Source organism: Drosophila hydei, unplaced genomic scaffold (assembly GCF_003285905.1).
Source record: "Drosophila hydei strain 15085-1641.00,03,60 unplaced genomic scaffold, DhydRS2 tig00000063-arrow-pilon, whole genome shotgun sequence".
Lineage (NCBI taxonomy): Eukaryota > Metazoa > Arthropoda > Insecta > Diptera > Drosophilidae > Drosophila > Drosophila hydei.
Genome location: NW_022045657.1, coordinates 847,479 through 862,374, shown reverse-complemented (window position 1 = coordinate 862,374; position 14,896 = coordinate 847,479). Strand labels below are relative to the sequence as shown.

At 39.9% G+C, this 14,896-nt stretch overlaps 1 protein-coding gene across 1 annotated transcript; it reads right to left on the bottom strand.

Annotated features, from left to right (window-relative positions):
• Window positions 1-3,424: 3,424 nt before the first annotated feature.
• LOC111604566 (limbic system-associated membrane protein) lies at window positions 3,425-12,090 on the bottom strand. Its single transcript, XM_023322667.2, has 6 exons — window positions 11,303-12,090; window positions 8,945-9,139; window positions 8,109-8,263; window positions 5,700-5,910; window positions 5,352-5,609; window positions 3,425-4,474 (listed from the first exon to the last, which is right to left on the bottom strand). The coding sequence occupies exons 2-6, from the start codon at window positions 9,027-9,029 to the stop codon at window positions 4,203-4,205; spliced, it is 981 nt and encodes a 326-aa protein (XP_023178435.1). The 5' UTR covers window positions 9,030-9,139; window positions 11,303-12,090; the 3' UTR covers window positions 3,425-4,202.
• Window positions 12,091-14,896: the final 2,806 nt, after the last annotated feature.

Below are 14,896 nucleotides of genomic sequence, written 5' to 3'. Positions count from 1 at the left end.
CGCCAATGGCCTCTGCCCTCTGTACCCTGTACCCATGTCCTCTCTCTCCCCCATCGCTCTCTCGCTCTCATTTTTTTTCCCTCTTTCTCTCTCTCTCTCTCTCTCAAGTCTTGCTGTCTATCGTCTGTCGCTTCTCGTCTGTCGCCCCCTCATCCATAAGTAGCTCAAGAAACATTATGCGCACATCCCACAAGCACTTTCCATGCGTTTAAACAATTTTCATTTTATTTCATTTTTCGAAATGCACATACCCAGTTAACGAACTGCATTTGTGGGGTATATGCAGCTGACACTTGTTTGCTATATCTATTGTTTGTTATTCAGATTTTTATTATTTTCCAAATTGCTTTTTCACTTATTATATTTTGTACTTATGCAAGATATATATATTGTATATGGTATCTAGTTGCTGAGTCTTGCATACTTTATTATAAACGAACCCTGTCCAGAGAAACTCAAAGAATGTAGGATATAGAGACTTGAACTTCTATTGAATTCATCTGACAAACAATTACGCAATGATTGTTTACAGGGTAAATAATACACATATATATAGATATGTATATATGTATGCATAGTCATATAAGTGTCTACAAAATTTGCATCTATATGCTGCGTAGCCAATATTGTGGTTAGTTGCGCTGCTGCCAAGCTGGGCGGTTGCTGCTGCTCAAAAGCAGGCAAATATGTTGGTATTTATGGAACTCCATACAGGGCACAGCACCCGAAATGTGTCGAATCTAGCTACTGCATTCTTGGCTGGCTTTTTGAAAAATGATGATAAAAATTTCATAAATATGCCCATTGCGTTGTTCGTTATTCGTTTTATACCATTCTAAGCCATTAACTTTGCCCAAGTCTCATGCTTTCTCTTTCTCAATGTCCAACCATATATATGGGAATATATCATAAAATATTTAATAGCTTTAAGTGTTTGCAAGCGCAGGGCACAGGGCGCAGGGCCACCCTGCTGAGCTTCAGCTTCTTCGGATTACCTTGGCCATTTTGTAGTCGTAGCAACGCGCCGGCCATCATTTGTCTCCGTCTCAATGGCTGGCAGCAATTTTTTATTAAATTTTATAAAAAATTAAAAAAAAAATAACATCCATAAAGCAGAGAAATATCGATATATGAATATTCTGACCTATCCCTCAATAAATTTTCAAAGGAGCGCATTGAATAAGACGTGATTTTCAGCTCACGCACACGCGCGCACACGCACACATACAAACCCGCAAACACACACGCTTAAGCCACACCTAAACAAGGTTAAGGTTTGAGTCGGAGCTTTTGGGGCTTTGGGTTGGGCTTCTGGAGTCGCCCGGCTGCTGTTTACTACTGCATGGCACGTATTTTGGATTTCTGCTACATTTGAACTTAATATTTTGTGTCTCTCTGTGAGTTTGCGAAAAATTTGCTCTCTTTGAGTCAGCAAAACTTGGGGCCTGGTGTGTGGCGGGCTGCGGATTTTTAGCCAAGGGAATTTCGCTCTGGCGTGTTAATGCCTTTTGGCTATCAATTGGCCATTATACGCTGGATTCTTGAACCCTGCCACCCGCCATTCCGCTGCCTCGTCCGCTACATAACCATTACCAGTCTGTAATTCCGTTGTGATTTGGGATTAGGTCTGGACCTTGGCGCATGAACACGCTATAAAAATATCTTGGCCAGGGCAATTGAATAAATTGTGACCTTTACATTGATTCCGTTCGGTATTACCCTTCAAGCCGCTTTCCTTGCACACGCTCTCTCGAGTAAATAAGACTTGAAAAGCCATTTATTTCCTTTTGACTTCTGCACCCTTTTCTATTTATTCTTTTTCTTTATTTTTCGATTTTATTTTATTTTATTTTTTTGTTCTGCTCTGTTTTGTATTTTTCCCCCTTCTTCTGCATTTTTCTGCGACTGCCCCTGCGGCGCCGGCACGTAAGCGGCCAGAGAGTTTTATAAGTCCATTTGTGTGTTTGCTATTTTTAAATCGAAATATAAATAAATGGTCAGAGCTATGGCCACCAATGCTTGTTGCTGTTGTTTTTATTGTTATGGTAGCTGTTGACCCACACTCACACACACATACACAGAGAGACGCTTACACACAAGCTGACCACAAGTTGGTCTATTAATACGCGCAAATAAGCCGCTTAATTAGTCTTTCATTTCGGGTGCACTTCAGCCGCAAAAACTGTCGGCTTTTTAGGGCCAACAGAGTGCGCCACACATCGTATACATAATGAAGAGGATCGAACTGAAAAGGCGTACTAAACTAAAACATTTGGCATGTTAATTAAATATTGACATAATAGGATAAATGGTACGCAACCTTTTTTGCTCGTTAGCTTCGATCATTAGGCCGGAAATTAAGCCGCAGTGAAACACTAACTAATTCCTCGTTTTAACTCAGTTTGCAAGCGCCACCTCCTGATGTGTTGTGTAACTTAGCTAATAGTGCTGCCGCACAATCAATAAGAACAATTCAAGTACAATTGGTGCCCCATTGGGGCGCGTAACAACTTCACTTTGTGCAGGCAGCATAGCGAACGGCTTAGCAAAACTAAGCTGCTTGCAATGTTGAGTGCGAAATTTCTCGAGGTGCGCGTGTATCGCGCTAAAGCTGAGCTTAACTTCAGTTGAGTATAAAATACCCACTCTCATGACGAGTGCACTCCGTGTTTGGTCTGCGGCGAAAATCAAAAGCATTTTGTTTGGCCCCCGCAACGCTGAGCGCTTAAATACATTTGTATGCGACAGTGAGATGCAGCAGCTCCGCTATATCTCTCTCTCTCTCCCTCTCTCACTGGCGATCATCCGTAACGAGTGTTGCAAGCAACTTAATATTCCCACTGAAATGCTTATTAGCTCCAATTGTGTGCCCGACTTCCAACCACTTAAAGTCAACACATTTTATTTATATTTTAACCATTACCATACTTTTATTATGGAAAAACATTTTATATTTTATATTTAAACAGAAAACATTATTTATTTATTATTTATATTTTCTCAATTCTTTATTTATTTATTTACTTTTTTGTGATTTGAAAGTTGTCAACTTGGGGGCTTTTATACTTATCGCTTAAAAGTCTTATCAAGACCGCTTAAAATCGAGCGCTAAATGTACAGTTATTAATTATCAATTTAATAATTATTTTACACGTTGATGGACTACATAGAACTTGATGTTGATGGCAGACATCCAGACAAGAACTTTTAGATATACACAGATTTTAAATATTTATCAATTTCAGTTTGGTTTCATAAAAAAATAAATAAAACAAAAGAAATAGAAAAAATAATTATTATTGTTCATTTTGTAGTAGTTTTTTGGTTTTGTTTTGGTATTTTGTGTGCGTGTTTTATTACGCAATTATTTTAATCAAATAATGAATGATGCAAGCCGATAAACAACAAATATTTATACTATGTACACAGGAGCTGGCCGCACGACTAACAACATTTGTTATTTCATTATTAATTTTTTATGCCTAAAACCAGAAAGGAAATCAAAATTAAATAGCGTGTAATTTGGCTGGACTTTGCTGTAAGTTGTATTGTTATATATTTTCACTATATATATATTTGTATGTACGTCTGAATTATGTCAAAGAATTACAAGTGAGTTTTGTGTACAAAAGTGGAACAAAAGGAGAGGCTGGAACATAAAACGCTTTCAACTCAATTTTGCAAACTTTTCGCTGCATACTTTTTGGCGCGCACAAACAAGTTTTTCTTTATTGTTGTTTTTTTTTTAGTTCGTGCCTTTGAACTGAATGAGCTTCTATGCAACATAAGCTTGTATTTTCAGCATTATTTATTTATTAATTTTCAACATGCTGCGCCAGAAAAGTAATAAGGGAAATTGTTTTATTCTTTGGCTTAAATTAAAAGTTAAAAGACTTTTGTTTATAGATTATGCAATGGATTTATGCAATCTTAGAGTTTCGTTTTAAAAATGTTGCATCTTAATACTTTTTTTAGTCAACTTGACTGGCATATCGTATTTGGTTTTCTTAAAGATAATACTCGTTAAAGGACTTTTGCATTATGTACACACCTTTTCAGTTTATGAATCGCATCGAGCCGCTAACAGACACAAACACACACATTAAATGCATCATCATTAACACTAAACAGAAGATAAGTGCAACTGCCCCAACTAGGCCGGGGTTGCTGTCATTCAGGGTGCCGCAACAGCTGCCACACCATCAGCTCAGACTCCAACTTCTGCTCCAGCACCACTTGGCAAGCGCCGCCGGCAGCAGTGCGGTTGATGCCACAAAGCAACCGCCGCTGCTCCAGTTCCAGTTCCAGTTCAAATTCCAGTTCCATGTGACAGCTACCGCAGCTGTCGTCGTTGTGATGGCTAGTAAAGGCACTGGGCTCCACATAGCGCGCAAGGAGCTGGCGCTGCTGTTGCCGTGCTGCATCGCAGCCGGATGCTCGCCATTTATGACGTGCACCACCACCGAGGCGGAGTCTGTACATACGTTGAGCATAAGATGAGGGCATAAAATAAAATACACAAAGATGCTATTAAGTTGAGCAGAGTGGAAAGTGAAGATGGGACGAGAGGGAATCTCAATGGGGGCTGGTGCTAGCACTTCATGCCATGTATATATTTATATAAATATGTATGTGGGAAAATCTACTTTTGTCAGTTCGTGTTTAGCACCAGAAACGAAAACTAAAAAAACAATCTGAATCCGTACTCAGTGCTCTATATACACTTACTTATAACAGAACATAGCCTTAGGAATCCAAACTTTTTGGCTGATACAATAAGAACTAAGCATGAAGGGCACATGACCAAGTGCAAGCTAGGACAACTTTCTTGCTACTCGAAGGAATTTTAAGCACGAGATAACACGAGGCACAGCGAGCAAACACGACTCGCATGGCACACAACACGATATGGCACGACTCAAAGCGAACTGACTGCAACTTGAGCCCGACTCAACACGAATTCTACACATATTAAAATTGAGTCAAACGCAACATAGCACGACCTTTGCACGTACCCATCTTTATGCTTGTGACCTGCCATAAAAAAGAGACACGTGTGCATCTCTGGGGAGCGAGGGTGGCGAGATGACATGAGGTGGTTGTGCTGGAAATGCCGTTGGCAAGCGCCGTCACATTAATTGCCAGCGGGCATAGAACGAGACTTGCAACTGACACACAAACCCTCAGACAGGCGGATAAGGACGTTGGTGCTAAACTAGATGAAGATGAAGATGTTGAAATCGAGGAGAGAGACGGAGACGGAGACAGAGACAAAAACAGAGGCAGAGATAGGGTAGGGAGAGGGGCAGGGAAATGACAGCCACAACCACAGCTTGGTGGAGACAACTCACCTGAGCTACTTGGCGAGCACGTGTAGTTGCCGGAATCGGCGGACGTGGCCTTGGCTATCAGCAGCTTGCTGGTCCGCGTCGAGCGCTCGGTGATGACATTAATGCCCCCGCGCTGCGAATAATTCATGACCCGCTTGCCTTTATACCAGTAGATAAACGACGGTGGCACCGGCGACTGCATCGCCAGGCAGGTGAGATTAATGTCGCTGCCGCTCTTGATGAACAGCTCCGCATTGCCAAGAATTTTAGCGCGCGACACTGTAAAAAACCGCACAATACAAATAATTGCTCCCATGCTTAAAAAGAAAGGGAACACACAGACACACACACACCCGCATAGCTACTTACCCACAACATTCAAGCGAAATCCTTGACTGATTTTCGGCTCCGTGGATACCTGGCACTCGTAGGTGCCAGAGTCGCGTGGCTGGGGCGAAGATATGCGCAACGTCCACTCGTCGGAGCCTTCCGAGTGCAGCGATTGAAACCGCTGATCGTTCGTATAAGTCAATATGCCCACGGTTAATATATGCAGGTCCCGTTTGCGTATCCACGAGACCTACGCAGGCAGGAAGCAGAAGAAATCAAAGAAGCGCCCACGAACGGTAAACTCGTTACGATTAAATAAACGCAATTCAAAACAATAAAAGAAATAGAAGTCCTGCCTGAGCTAAGCCGATTATTAATATAATGTTGATTTATATACATTTATAATTAACTGTTCTCAGACTCCGAGACTTAAGCTTCCTATGGGATTGCTTGTGCTGTTATTAGCAACTTTTTAAAAGGCAGATTAAGTGAATCGTTAATTAACGTAAGCAAAAGAGTTGAACGCACTAATGAGGGACTGGGGCTCGGCGACTTTTAATATTTAACTCTAAGTTATACTGCATATATATGCATAATTCGCATCGATTGGGTAAAAGTTTGTAAATATATATATACTTTTAAGTATTTATAATTTCTCTAGTTTGACTTATTCTTATGCGCTAAGAATTCTCCATTTTCTCGCAGCTAACAATGACTTTCAAACAGAATAGATAATATAGCTTGAAAATCAATATTTCTCTAAAAAAGAGCTTTTAATATTTTCGTAAAATATAAGTTATTATTCAAAGAAGTTTACGTTTGCTTTACAATGTTTATGAAAGTCTTAAAGTCTTTCATCTACTCCAACAGTTTGAATCCCCTTAAAGTTAATTTAACTCAACCAATTACCCCAAACTAAATCAAATGGCAAGTCGTGTGACCTGTGTTGCCATTTGTTTTAACTGAAACTTAGCTAATTGGCTTTAAGCCGTAGTTTCAAGTTTTTTAAACCGATTTTAACTTTTGCAATTGTGGAAAAGGCAATAAAAGAATAAAAAAAAACTTTGTACATTCGTCTTAACCCCTTTTACTGAATGCAAAATTGAATTTAACTAAAAACTAAAATAAATGTCAAAAGCAGAGGCAAAAATAAGTCTTGAGAAAACTTGCTGGCAAAGCTCGCACAGCAATTGTGAATTTATATTCATAAATATTACCCAATTGGCGTTTGTCTTAATTAAGAAATTTAATATAATATTTATTACATGTGAAATATTCTGTTTTTTCTAAGGGAATATTTAAGTGTTATAATTGCTGTTGCGTAGTATACAATACTTGATAGGTGTTGCCTCTTAGTCAATATGAAACTCAAGGCAAATATTCAATAAATCGCATTAATTAAACTGTTAAATTGGATTTTATTTCACAGGTGGAGAGAAAAATCCCTAAATTGTAATTTGAAAACATATTTTCGCATTAACTGCTCTAACCCAGCCAGAGTATTTAATCTTTGTCACAAACTGTACTTTCTTGTGTTTCCTATCTCCGATCGTAACTTTGATTGACACGCAATTGTGTGACTTTGCCTCCAATTAGCTGCATATAAGACGTGACAATGCGTTTGTCTTTGTCGAGGATTAGAAACACGTTGTCAACTAGCTGAATAGCTGACTCGCTGACTAACTGGCTGGATAGCTGGATGGCTGAATGACTGGCTGATTGTCTGTCAGACTTGGTTTGTCTTGCAGTTCGAAGCGTTAATTACTCAATTCAACTGTCTCGGCGAAAAGTTGGGCGACACACAACGCACTCGCTGACAGCGTTGTCGTTGGGGTCATAGAGCAGGAGGGCGCCGGAGCGCAGGTTAGCGGGTCGGGGCAAAACACGGACAGCACAAAATTTATTACACCGCATAATTGCACAGCCACAGCGCTTTTGAGGTAGAAACCAATGTGGCAGCAGCAGGAGGTGTGGCTGGAGGGGGTAAGCTGGAGGAAGCGCCTGTTGTTGCATTTGCTAACAAATCGTTGAGAGCGGAAGCGAAGCCGTGTTACAAATGCGCGAACCAGAACAAGAAACAACGGAAGAACAAACCAACAAGCGAGACAGAAAACCAGCGACAGACAGAGAGAGACAGAAAGACAGAGAGGACGAGAGGGCTGGTTACATGTAATGAGTGAGACGGGTATAGGCAGCAGCGCCAGGGCTGTGGGCTATGGCGGTTAGACCACCAACTTTATGGCGTAATCTTTTAAAAGTAATCTACAAATCTGCCAGGCGCTCGCCGCAGGTCGTTTGTTTGCCCTGTCCCTCTGTAGGCACCGCGCGCCTCCCCCCACGGCTAGCCAATCCCAATGCGCCACATATACAAATATAATGTTTGGCTTTGACTCTGGGCGCATTTTAATTGCGTGCCCCTGGGTTGACCCCAAACATCATTCAACTTACCGCCCGGTCGCCCAGATTCCGCACGCGGCAATGCAGCAGCGCCGCCTGCCCCACGGTCGCCGTGACCTCGCGACGCGAGGAGTTATCAAAATACGGCTGGGAGTACGGGGTTTCCCAGTAATGTGGAGGCACTTCGCTGATGACCAGCCCGGTCTCTGTGTGGTAATAAAAATAACAAGAAAAATAATTAAGAACTCTGTCGTTAAAAAGAAAACGACTGCGCCATACTCTGTGCACAACTCGCCAACTGTCGAGGTGCCAACAGGAATTCCACGTTTTTTCCCTGTACTTAAAGACATTTGCTATTCAGTTCACTTCAAAATGAAATCAGCAATAAGCCAAAGAGGAATTGTCAAGCTCAGCTTAAAATCACTTAATAGCCTTGTTAAGCAAAGGCCATAAAACAGTTGGCAAATTCCTTTATTGTCCTTTATCCTGTGACTCTAAACCTGTAATGGTGTCTTTCAAACTGCGCCTAATATAGATTTATGCGATTTGCGTGAGTTCGAGTGTGCGTGTAAGCAAAAGGTTGTTGGCTTTGCATTCAAAGGAGGAAATTAGTAAGCCAACAACAAAACATATTTCGTGACCCTAGCCCTCCAAAGGTTGTTGTGAATTACCTGTGAACCGCGAAGAGGCGTGGCTCGTCATATTTAACACTTTATCTGATCTAAAGTTCGACAAACACAGGCAGTTGATCAAACTGGCCTTACCAGCCAATCGACACTTCGTGATTTGTGCACAGAGTATATTAAATAAACGGCAGTATTATGAGCTCATGCCACTTCGTGTCGATTTAAATGCCATGTCATTGGCATCTTGATCCCAAAACGTACCAAAGAGCAGCAGCAGCAGCCACAGTTGTGTTACCCACAGCACTTTGAGGGAGGAGCCCCAACTGTTGTTGATGTCCTGCGACATAATTCACGTTGATCGATGAACTCGGGCAGCTGATTTTTGCTTTGCTTTATTGTTGCTATTTCCTGTGACCTTTAATATGGCCTTTACATAGAGGCTTATGCTGTGTGAGTCTGGAACAGAATAAGAAAATACAATTGTTGGATTTCCATGGATATATAATGCTTAACTCAGCGGACATAGCATATATTGTATTTATTGCATGTATGAATAACTAAGGATTATATATTATGTATCTGGCTATATCTGAACAGGGATAGCCAACGCCATTTAATCATGTCTGCCACACATTACCTAATGTTAATGCACTTTATATCTGTCTCCCGAAATACCATCAATAATACCATACTCCCAGGTACATATGTCACAACGAACACGATTCGTTTGATTGGAAAATAATTAATAAGTCGCCTTGGCATGCCATACACTTTATATAGATAGATCATGGACTAGACCACGCAAAATTAGCAATATGCTAGATAATCTTTAAAATTAGAAATTAAATTATATTTAAGTGCTTTCGAAGCCATTTCATTTGATTAGCTGAGAGCACACAATTTTCGCTGCGTTAAAGGCTATAAAAATGGCAAAGCCGTAAACTTGGGGCTGCTCTGAAAAGTAGGCTACATAAAAATATAACAAAATAAATGAACCTTTTCTGGTTTCGGGTTTCAATTTCGACTCCATTGGAAAAATATGAAAGTTTTTCAATTTAAAAGTTTAATTTTTGAAAAGTTTTTATAATATATTTGATTTATTTTCAATAATATTAATAATAGTTTGAATATAATCATATAGAAAATACTGAAAATATTTAATATTAAAACATGAAAATAATATACTTATCAAACTTATAAACTCACAATTTAAGCTCAAAATTCAACATAACCTGACTTTTAGTTTCAAGTAAACCATTTAAATATCTATTCAAGCAGCTTTTGAACAGTGGAAACTGATACATATAACGAATTGCTGATATTGAAAATCTTTTATCGAATTTATCTAGATTATAACTTGACTATACTTCATAAACATTTCCCATGCCAGATTGAATAGAAACGAGACTGAATATGTTCTCAAATTCCAAGCATAGAATAAATGTGAGCTGGGCCGTTGCCCAGTGCTTAATAGAATAATTTATTGTAATTACTATTTTGGGGAGTTACATGGCTCTTAGATAAACGAGGCAGCTTTATCACCAAATAAGTGCTTATTTATACGCTTTAATACTCATTTCTCCAGCGGGCAAGTACTCGTAATATTCAGTGCATTTGTTATAAATTACGTGTACAATTTATGATGGAAAATTATGGGCATGTAGCTCTTTCGCTCAGCCATGGTGAGAAAACAGAACAGCCGAATATATATATTTTTCGTCCAGCTGCGATGGCTTAACCGAAGAACGCAGAAATACTAAAATTCCATGAAAATATATTTAGCACGGGAAAAATATTCATAATCCTGGGCCATTACTCAAAAATATATATGTGTATGTATGTTTGTATATATACGTATATATATGTATACATATAAAAATTTGTTGTCAGTCCAATTAGCTGCGTGACTCGGGTCAAGGGGTTCGTGTGGCCCGCTATTTGTTTTGGTCAGAACCCCGCTTAAATATATATATATTTACGAGCCTCTGTGTTTCTGTGTGTGTGCGGGTGTATATGTATTTATTTGTTTGCGCCTCTGACCGCTGTCCCTTTTTTGCATGAGCATTTTGCGCTGCCATTATAAAGAATTATCGCCCGGGGCCTGAATCGTCAGTTTTCCATGGAAATCAAACAAACAAACGTCAGGTCCCGACAGCCGCTAAGCTACAATTCTGAACGGCATTTGAAAACCGCATATCTGTCAATGTCACACACAAACGGTTCTCTTTGGAATCTAGGCTCCATGTAGCATAGAATTTTTACAAAAAAATGCACAGTCAAATGTATGGCCCATTATAAGTTTTTTTCCCTTTCTAGCTCACTAGGGTTTCTCTAACGATCTCTGATGATCGAAAGGAAATATGAACGGTCAGATCTTCTACCTATCTATAATTATTATTATATTACTAATTATATTATTTTCAATTGGAATTTATCTTTTTAAGTTCCAGAGATATTTCTTTTAGATATTAACTTTAGTTACTTCTTAGAGTGAAGATCATCTTTTCTTACAATTTTATTTATTCCATCTAATTTTTAAAAATATCTTAAGATTGTTCAAGCTATTCAAACAGATGTTTCAATTAAAGTTTCATTAGATATTTGCATGATTTAATTTACCTTTAAGCACCTGTTCTATGTGTATTCCTGGCATTGCCTTTGTCCACCATTTCCAAGCCCAATTCTAGATCCTATTTTTTGTGCAGAGTTGATTTATTTTGACAATCGATTGCGCAATGCGGAATAATTACTGGAAACTCTACATTTATGTGTGCACACATTTCTCGCTTCAATTGCCGCTCATTTGGGCTGCCATTGTTGCTTTCTCCGGTTTACCGTTTGTGTTTTTCTTTTACGTTTTCCTTATACAGTTCGTTTTTCTTTTTTATAAATATGTATTTTCTCTGGCAATAGCCTGGACTACCAAATATTTCCGTTTAGCACTCGACCAACGACAATCAGCACGGACACGGACACGGACACACGCGGGGCACAGGGAACAGAAACGAGGAGACGAGGTGAGCGACGACAACGTTGCCTTTGTGTTATTTTATTTGTATGTATATATATGCATGGGCATATTAGGTACAGCTCTATAGGTATGCCATATAAGCACTACACACACCGATACAATCACTCACACTCACTCGCACACACACACGCGCGCGTGAGCTTCGCATTTTTGTGTATCCGTATCGTACGTGTGGAACGTTCGTGTTCTTATTGTTTTTGGTGTTGTTGTTGTTGTTGTTGTTGGTTTGACTGGGGATACAGTTATTAAATAGTCGTTGTTTTACTTTATTTCTCTTTCTGCTTAAGCTGTTTTTTTAGTTGATTTATTTTAAATGTGCCACAATGTAAGTTAGCAATGCAGCGGCCGTGCGTAGACGTGCATCCTAGCGGCAGGATTCACGTACTGGAACTGATTCATCAGACAGTTAAGCAGCCAGCGCGCTTCGCTGTCTACCTTAGCCGAGAGTAACAAACAGCCGAATGCCAGCCGAAGCATCGCACACGAATTGTAATCCCGAGAGCAAACAGCGCAGTCGCGTCGAAAACAAGCGACAGATAGAGAGAGAGAAAGAGGGAGAGAGAGAGAGAGAGAGATAGAAAGAGGACAAAACTTTAATTTGCGTATTTCTTTGCATTTTTAATAAGCAGCCAAGTGGCCTAAAAAAAACATTTCGCCTAACCTTAAAGCTCCGGCAAAGGGGTTGACTTTGTTGCAGGTGGCAAAGCTAGAGTTGAACAAAGTACATCGGTAAGAGAGAGAAAGAGAGAGAGATACCAAGGGAAAAGAGAGAGCTATAGCTAGAGAGCATAGAAATAGAGAGTGTGGCGACGACTCTAAGGTTAACTGGGTTATTAGCACAACCTGCCTCAACTCAACTCAATTCGTCCTGTCGCGACGTCGCATCACATCGCATCGCATGGCATCGGCTTGACTCGCAGTCGGAAAACGGACCCGAGCATAATGCGCTCAATAGTCACGTACAAATGAATATTCGCCGTATACATGCCTTCGTTTTGGCATATTAATATAGTCGACATTTGGGGGCTTTGCAACGCACATGAATGATTTACGCTGGCCCACAGAATTGTGATTTTTACCGCAATATGTAGGCATGTTACACCGAGGCCCGCCAACGCGTCCCTCGACCCATGGCCTAGTCGCATGCGACAAAAACAATTGAACAGACAGTTATAGGCCAATTTGAGTTTATGTACACGCGTCGCAGTCATGAAAGATTTGTGAGGCCGTTCCAACACCTGTCCCACCCCCTACCCCCTCCCGAGTAGCACCTGTAATGTACAGGTGGCGCTGGCGCTGCTGCTGCTGCTGCTGCGAGTCTCCTCGGCCGACCGTGTCAAATGTTGCGTGTTATGGCCTGCAAATGTTGCTGTCGAAAGCGTATCCGTAACCTCGTACACCCGCAACAATGCCCCCAAAATATGCCCGCAAAACATAGCCGGACAGCTGAGGGACGCGATGAGCGCTTGGCTTTACGTCTGAACTAAGCTGGGGTCGGAGATCTCCGGGCCTCGTGGGCTGCAAGTCGGCGGGGCATTTCAACGGCCGGCTTACAGACTAATAAATAAAGTGCCCAAATTTTCGAGAGTCGAGAGTGCTTGACTAGAAAAACGCTCGGTACGCGACTGAATGTAAATTTTTGTGGGCAGCACAATGCATAAATGTCAAAGGGCGACACCTAGCGGACAATAAAAGCACTCAAGCGTTTCAAGTTCACAATTCCATTGCAAATTCCCTAAGCTAAATAGGATGTATATTTGTATATATATGAATACTTATGTATATAAGCAATATATGGAGAATGCTGTTTACAAAAGAAACTATTTTTGGCATTTTTGATTGTTGTGGCAACTGCGTAAATAAAATTTATTTTACACACATTAAAAACTTTTGTGTCAGGTAGGCGCTTTAGATGTGGTCAACAGTTTGCAAAGAATAAAAGAAAATAAACGCTGACAACTTACACAGCTTTGCGTGCTCCAAGCCATGTCTAGTTTATATGGACTTTCGTTTAATCTGACTACATACCAAGCTTTCTGAAGCGTCTTATGCTAAGCTTCATCTGAAACCATCTTTATCTTATAGAACTGTTTTTTATTTATTTTTTTTCATTTTCTCTTTTTGTTTGTAGATATAATAGAACAAAGCAAGACATCTAATCCAAGAGATTTTCCATCAACAAGTTTGGTTGATTATGTTCATTTTGCTGGTATTTGCGTTATATTTGCTAAAATCTAAAGTTTTCAGAAAGTTTCTCAAAAGCCTTGACGCTTTCATAAGTTTCTCAAACTTCATATAAGCAGAACTGTACAAGTTTAATGTGTATATGAATTATTTATCAAAGTATGTGTTTTTGTCCGCTTATTTCCATGTATCTTACTCAAATTTACTTTAGTTTATACGTAACTTTTGCAGTCAAAAATAATTTAAAGCGACATATTTCCATATATAAATTTATGTATATAGAGCAATCCGTTCTTCTCTATGATTCTTAAGACCTTAAATATATTTTCCGATGCTTTTCTAATTTTAATATATATGATTATATGCTGTTATAAAAAGGATCAACTAAATTTAATTTCACATTTGTATATTAAAATACAAGTATATTTTTAAAGTAGCTCTTCTTTGCGATTCTCATGTGATTCTATCTTCTGTCTGCTTGGAATTACAAATATTTATATCGTACAATCATTTGAAAAAACCTTTTATACATGGGTTTTATCCTGCTCTAGTCACAAATCTTGTTTCCTTTTTATCCAATAAACCTAATCATACTTTATATATGAAGCACGCTTACTGCACGGCTTCTAGCTCCATTGTAGCTGCTGGGTATGTTAAATATATTAGGTGTATAGCGGTGCTTAAGTGTCTGTCATTGAGCGAATCAAATTAGTGAAGCAATCTATAGCTTCTCCCCACTCCACCCACAGCTCCCTATCACATTCCTATTGCTGTAGAACCTATGCGAGATGCTATCTGCGCACCTTTTTGCAAGTGAATTTATTGTTGCCAATTAATTTGTTAAAATTAGTGGAGCAGGCGCACGTCTCGGGGCTCGAGCCTTGGGCCACCAGCCTAGCTAGTTTCCACAGTGCAGGCGCAGTGCGCGGGGCGGGGGCTGGGGGCGGAGCCGTCAACTGCTTATCGATAAGCAAAAGGCGCAAAGGACGACGGGTCTA